General features: G+C 33.5%; 1 protein-coding gene across 4 annotated transcripts in view; it reads left to right on the plus strand.

Annotated features, from left to right (window-relative positions):
- The first annotated feature begins 5,759 nt into the window (after positions 1-5,759).
- Positions 5,760-7,255, plus strand: part of LOC106461299 (cysteine protease ATG4B-like) — a 41,920-nt gene continuing 40,424 nt past the window's right edge. Inside the window, exon 1 of one of the 4 annotated variants that reach the window (XM_013921118.2) lies at positions 5,760-5,932. In XM_013921118.2, coding sequence (XP_013776572.1) covers positions 5,911-5,932 — 22 coding nt within the window. In that variant the 5' untranslated portion in view covers positions 5,760-5,910. Of the gene's footprint in view, positions 5,933-5,958; positions 6,126-6,636; positions 6,694-7,255 lie in introns of those variants that run through there. The other 3 variants (XM_013921116.2, XM_022388169.1, XM_022388170.1) reach the window with 3 other exon arrangements.

Genomic DNA, 7,255 nt, shown 5'->3' on the forward strand with positions numbered 1-7,255 from the left:
GGAAGTTCAGTTATCTCTCAATAGATAGGAGAAAAATACTTGGAAGTTCAGTTATCTCTCAATAGATGGAGAAAAAATTAAGAAAATATACTTGGAAGTTCAGTTATCTCTCAAGCCTTAGGGTGACCAGACGACCTGGTTTTGCCAGGACAGTTCAGTTTTTTGGTTGTTTGTCCCGAGAACATGGAATCCAAAATGTAATCCCTCATTGTTGTAACACGTACTCTCCTGTTACTAAACTCTCTCGAAAGTTCTGTTTATGCGTAGTGAAAAACCCAGGTCTGCGCGGATTTCTAAGTTAGTAGTGCTGTAGTAGACCTATAAACGTCAGGGACTGTTCTCTGAGATATTTCTGTTATTGAAAATGTTTAACCCATCATAGTGTAAAAATTCCGAAAATAAAGTGTGTTTTTACAAATACATTGAAAGCAAATTTTCCTTCTATTAAAGGCAAATGAATTGGATAACAAAGTTGAGTGTAATATTTTCAAAGCTGTGCTTTCAATAACACACGGTGGCAGATCGGACATTACCGATCAATTATTTTAAAACCAATGCCAATGTTAATATATTTGTAAATATTGTGGAACAGCTCAATAAGTTTAAAGATAATGAAATAAGAGTTTAATTATTCCAAATTTGTAATAACCTATATGGAATTAGGGGCAAGGACTGGGATGTCCCAGTTTTTCGGTTTTGAAACCTGGTCACCTTACTACTGTAACAATCCACCAGTGTACAACGGCTGATCACAGGATGTTAAATTTTTAGAGTGGCGACATGGCAGAACCAACTTAGCAACTTGGCCTAAATGTTCTATAATTAGCCTTATCAACACAGGCGGGTCACGCTTATCATCCGGAGAATGTCGGGCATTGACCCTTGGTACAGACCGTCACAACGACGATACTGACACCACTCAGACAGTGCTTTCGTAAATAGATAATGAGTGAAGGTCATATTTCATACTTTACCTAGATATTTTTTCCACTACTCAAGATTTATAAAAAAACTGAAAATCTTCAAATCTCGAAAATCCAAAGATTTGATGAAATGTCGTAAAATTTTCCTAAGATCCCAAGGTCCAACTTCAGATCCTAAGGGGTAATAACGCTGTTCCCAACCTTTACACTCCATGGGTCATCAATATCTTTGTAAAAAGCTTACGTCATTAGAGGTATTTGGATTATATAGGGCTATAGAGATGTTTCTAATTTTGCTTCTTCAAGGAGTTGTCTCCAGATGGGTTATTGATTTACCATGTATCGTAATTTGGGCCAAGTTCTTTCAGTAAGTTCCCGGCTAACATTAATCTTCTGTGAGGTATAAAAATGAAAAAAAATACTTGACTCTGAACATATTATAGTACTGTTAGTTGTACGTATTTTAATCAAAATAGTAACACCTTCCATCAAAGAGAACATATGGGGTCCTTTCAATTTCCAAACTTTCGCTATTTTGTTATTTATTTTTCCGTGATATCTTACTGATTATCACTAGAATTAGGAGAAATTAATTTTTGCTAAAACTACTTTCACGCCAATTTTGTTTGAAATTGGTATTGAAATAGCTATTCGTGTTTGTTGTCCCAAACATAAGGACCGAGTATTGCCTTTCCTCTAGTCGGTAGTTCAAAATTAAGAGCGACTATGTTCAGATTTCATTTGTGTAGCTTTACACGAAATTCTGAAATAAACAAACTCGAACACAATATTTACATTTAGGTAATTTAGTCGTTGAAAGAAAATATTTAGTACGAGCATTTAACAATACAAACTGGGTCTTCTTCCCCCGTTTAACTCTTTCATCGCCACCTTCACAGATGGACAGGTATGCTAGTGCTAAGTTTCTTTTTAGAGAGAGAGAGAGACACACACACAAACATTTTAAATATCTCATTACTAATCTGAAACCTGAAAGCGGTAAACTCTAGGAAGCTACCGTTTCTTCACAATGATATAAAATTCCAAACTCCAATGGCAGTGCTCTAGAGGTGGACATATATCTATACATATATTTCAAAATGATAATAAAATAAATAAAAATAATTATACCTTGCAATCTATGTCATTTGACAAGTTGCCATGTTTATAGCTTAACACCAATATTAGCTAATTATTAGCTAATTTAACCTGATAGGTATAGCACCTAATGCATATTACTGACACACATACACTTCTCATCTTACTTTAAAGCTTAAAGAAATGTTAAACTAACGTGAGGATACATTATTGTTCAAAGCAGCAACTTGTCAGATAAATGGCATTCATTTAGATACCAGAATACAATATAAACAAGGTCATAAATAACTTGTGGAATCAACTGTTATAGACATAATCACACCGATCATCAGTAATGAAAAATTACTGCTTTCCCCAACCTCTCTCTACGTTAAGGTTTTACAGGTTAATGTTAATATTACAGGCTGGTTGCTTTTAAAATAATGCCTTCTTTATAACCATAATTAAAAATATTATTTTGATTTTATAGATGTGAGCGTAAGTAGACCACCCATTAAAAGTCATTGAATGTTTTGGTGACTGATCCAATTAATGTCTTGATTGAAAACCTTTCAAGTAAAGAAAAATGTATTCATAAAATTTATTTAACTTTGTTATTTCAGAGCTAGATCGACGAAAGTGAAAAATTGAGTTTTACCATGAACTACAGTTTGTTTCCTGTTACTCAAATGATTGTTATTGTTATGTTGTTCTTTTATTGGCTAGTTATTTTAATCATACAGTGAAAATAATTCAAAGTCCAATCCATGCAAACGATAACAAATTAGTTTATTTCTTCCATAATATTTCTATTAGCTTGAACACTATGGTAACTTGTGGGTTTACAAAATATGTTAATCGCACTATACCGAACCCTGTATTTATAATCTACCCTCGAATTTACTAATAACTATGACGTCAAATTTTTTAGAACTTTCTAGGTAATCTATGCCTACATTATTAAGCTTTTTAATCTTAACGTCATTATTACGACCCGCAGCTCTCTTTAGCAAGCAAAAAAAAATTACAATATTAAAATATAGATTACAATATTGCCCTCTTCTTGGATTGTGAAACCCCTTGAACAATCCTAATACAAAAAAAAACGAAAAAAAAACACTTTACTAAACTGTCAATTCACCAAGTGTGTATGGGGGTTTCTTTTCCAAGGCCCATGGTATATAGATGAGATGGCATCTTGTCCGAGTTGTCACTGGCCATCCTATTAATGGGATAGTTAGTCCTGGGTAGGTGGTTGAGTGAACCTATTTGAAGCTAGCCTGATCTCTCATTTATGTCTCTACATGAAATCAGTTCCAAATCCAGCTAGTTTCTATTTTTTTAATGTCTGGTTAGTTCTCTGTTGCTCGTTTAATCTGGTTGGGTTCAAATGCACATTCTCAGAGTATTGTTTCCTTGACTTATAACAGCTCTTGATTCTTTATAATCTCGGCTGCAATGGCAATATTTACCACAATTATAACAGTCCCCCTTTCTAGTATCCTCTGGGAGGAGCTCTTTTTCCATACTGTCTTTAACCTGTAGTTCTTAGCAATTTGTCTTTTTAAGTTGAATTTGAAGCACTTATTTTATTGTGGTTGATTTCCTCCATTCTTTGTAACTAGCTGTGTGATTAATTCCAGTGACTCCCACAGGGTGAGGAGGAGTTCAGTTGGCTAAAACCCCTACCTTCCTGCCCTGATGCCCCAAAAATACACTTTTTTCTCTATCATAAAAATTGTCAACTCACTATGGAAAAATGCTCCTGAATCCACACATTGCTTGCTGTGAGTTATTAGGTGGAAAATATTTCAGTATTAAAATAAATGGTGCGCGAGGACTTGTAGTTCTTTATAATATAAAACTAATTTTGACATGCTATTAAGTGTCAATATGCAATTGTTAACTGCTTAGTTTTAGGTCATAAAATGTTTATAAGACTAACTGAATAGGAATAAAATATTATATGTTTGCTTCTTATGAATTTTTATTCTATGTGTCAGAGGCAACCCTCAGTCCACATAGCCTCCTCTAACATCCACTCACCACGAAAAAAGGCTTGCCTTACGATACTTGTAAATGAGCCCTGCCCTTTTAATATCTTCTACACATTACTAATTAATTAATTTAGTTCTTCTAGACTATTGTTATGGAGACTTGATGTTTCAGTACTACAGGATCTGATAATCTCGTAACTTCTAGATGGTGCTTTTAGTAGTTTATCTGCAACTTTAATGAATTCAAACTCCAATTCCAGCTGGAGAGTTTCATTTAAAGACATACACTTACGTTGCTTCAACCAGTTCTCATATCCTCATCAATTATAACATCTATAAATTGCTCAAAAGCAAACGAATTCACCAAGATAAAATAACCTGGAAATACTTTCCAAATTTCCTGCAAGTTCAGCTAAGGCCTCTTATTATTTCCTTTGTAACTTATTCCAGAACTTTGCTCTGGTACTTCTTTATTTTTTGAAACTCCGAACCTGTGGATAAGGGGGCTACCAATGCATAGTAGTTACGGACCTCATCTGGAAGGCTACTTAATGTTGCCAGTGTTAGAGGTGTATGCCTGATTATCTTATGAGATAACTTTTTCTTTTGAAGTTAATAAACGCTTACAAAAGTAGTTCTCAGAAAATCTAAGGAAGTCATGATATACAGTCACAGTACACTTTTCAGGCCCCCAGTGGCACAGCGGTATGTCTGCGGACTTACAACGCTAGAAACCGGGTTTCGATACCCGTGGTGGGCAGAGCACAGATAGCCCTTGTGTAGCTTTGTGCATAATTAAAAACAAACAAAACAAACAAACAAACACTTTTCAGATGTAAATGCCACCGATAATAGCACCAAACTAAGCCAATAATGCTATTGAACCATTTTAAAGTGAAGCAACACTCCCTCTCCATTATGACGAAACCTAATGTTCCGTATCTTTCGCAATGTTTTGAAATTTCCAACGCTGTGCGTTTTGCACCTTCGAAGTTTCCTGAATATCAAGTCCTCTGTAGAATACAAATTTAAACGTGTTTGTATATGCACAATATTTCCTGCAAGAAACAGTTCTGTACTCTCCTTGAGAGCAATTCCAAATCAAATAATGTCGTTTTCCTTATAACAGTTATGTTAAAGTCCGATTTTTGAAATATATAACCAGAGGAGCACACAGAAACTTAAATAGAGGATTTCAAGAGTGTGACAAGGGGCCATTTACTAAATACCTTATTATTGATTGATATTTTATTTGAACACCTTCGAATAAGTTTTCCAAAAAATATTTCAGATCTAATATATTTCTGCAGTCGATAAAACTATTTTCGTTATAAAGACGAAAAACTTTGAGTTCCAGCAGAGAAGGTTTACGGAGACCACGGAATTCCCCAGTGTGCGCAACTGATTATCTTTCTATGTTAGAGAAATAACATATTCAAGATTACCTACAGTCTTTGAAACCGTATTTCCATTCTGATTTATTTTCATAAGCGGTGGGTTATTTTTAATGACTTCTATCCTTGAAAATAGTGTATTTTTATAATCAATATGGGGGAGGCAATTTTATTGGAGACTCATGGATCTTGAGATTTTTGAAGATTAAAATGTTAAAATCACTTGATTATTTCCTATATTATTTGATAACTATTCAAAAAGCGTAACTACACATTTTATGCATATGTATTGTTTCCAAACTAAATAAAATAAATTAATCACAAGGGAGGGGGCAGTTCAGCTCCACCCTTGCAACAAAGGAGCACGACTGTTTCAGCTATTAGACGTTAGGTGTATTATTCTATTTCAAAATCAAAGTGTTGACATCTTTCAGTTCCAGTGTTTCCCGCTAAAAGCACTGCAATCTATTATATTTTGAGAGAGTTTGATACAATGAATACTTGTAGTTAGGCTTCAAAATGATGGCCGATGTGTTGTTTGGTACGTTGTTGATGTTTTTTCATTAATTGTTAAAAATTACACGTAATATACGTAATTTCATCGATGAGTGAATTGCTGTTCTTTGTCAAAATACGATTAAAAACTTGTAATAACTAAATTAGTAATGATGGATTTGTATGCTGCTTCGAACACCTCTTCATCATGTTCATATTCGTATATCAGTATCATGTATGTACGTATCTTGTCTTGTGACTCCACGTATAAATTGCATTTCTGTCACGTGTATGCTGTAACTTAAAACATAAACTGTAATAAGAGTTGTGTTGCTACTTGCTCTAAAAGTTATAGGACTTTTTTTTAACTTTTAATTTAATACAAACATGCACTTGCTCAAGAAGTTATAGGACTTTTTTTAACTTTTAATTTAATACAAACGTGCACTCGCGCTTTGTTTATTCAATTATTGTTAATCTCAAAGTATTGGTTAAATTAATTAAGGAAGTATACTGCCAATGTAACTGAAAAAAAACTTGTCTTTTACTATTAGTGTTATTAGTTTAACGTGGTGAAACGTTCTAACCACACATTGTTACTTTTTTTTTTGTCCAGTGTTTGTGTAATAGGACATTTTACTGTCTTTCAGAATGTTAATGTCTAACATGATTTGATTGTATGAACAGAGGGAAAGAGTCTTCCTTTAACTTATACCTCTGTCTGAATCTGTTGTCATTGTTTCTTTCTAGTTAATTTACAATGTTGTTAGGTGCTTATGGCTTCCTACCACTGTACTATATATGATTGTGAGTATTTTAAATCATCTTCTACTACTATTGTTTGTAAAAACTTCACATGCTTGGACAGCCTGTACAAAAGGTGTTCCTACAAATTATGTTTTGGGTCTGACTTTTGGATTGATGATATTAAATGTGAAGAAGCATGTATAAATGTACATCTTGTATATATATATATTTAAAAACCTCAGAACTTCTTTTCATTATTGCTAAAAATATATTTAAAGCACTAACTCAATAATTATGTAGTCAAGAAAATCTAAGTAATTCCCTTCAAGACTGTTGAATAAATCTTGAAATATGGGAATCACTATAGTACCTGTCATTGTAATGAAATTTAATAATAACAGTTGTAGGGATATCTATTTCCAGTCATGTATTTAAACAATGTATATGTATGCATTTGTTGCTGTTGTTTTTTAATGACATTTTATATTCATGTTTTGGTTATAAAACGTTAGGTATATTCAGTGGTGGGATTCAAATATTTTAACAACAGGTTCTCTCACTAGCAGCATGTAAAAATATTAGATATTAAAAAAAAGGAGGGGCCAGAAAGCATCCACCCCAT

This window comes from Limulus polyphemus, unplaced genomic scaffold (assembly GCF_000517525.1).
Source record: "Limulus polyphemus unplaced genomic scaffold, Limulus_polyphemus-2.1.2 Scaffold929, whole genome shotgun sequence".
NCBI lineage: Eukaryota > Metazoa > Arthropoda > Merostomata > Xiphosura > Limulidae > Limulus > Limulus polyphemus.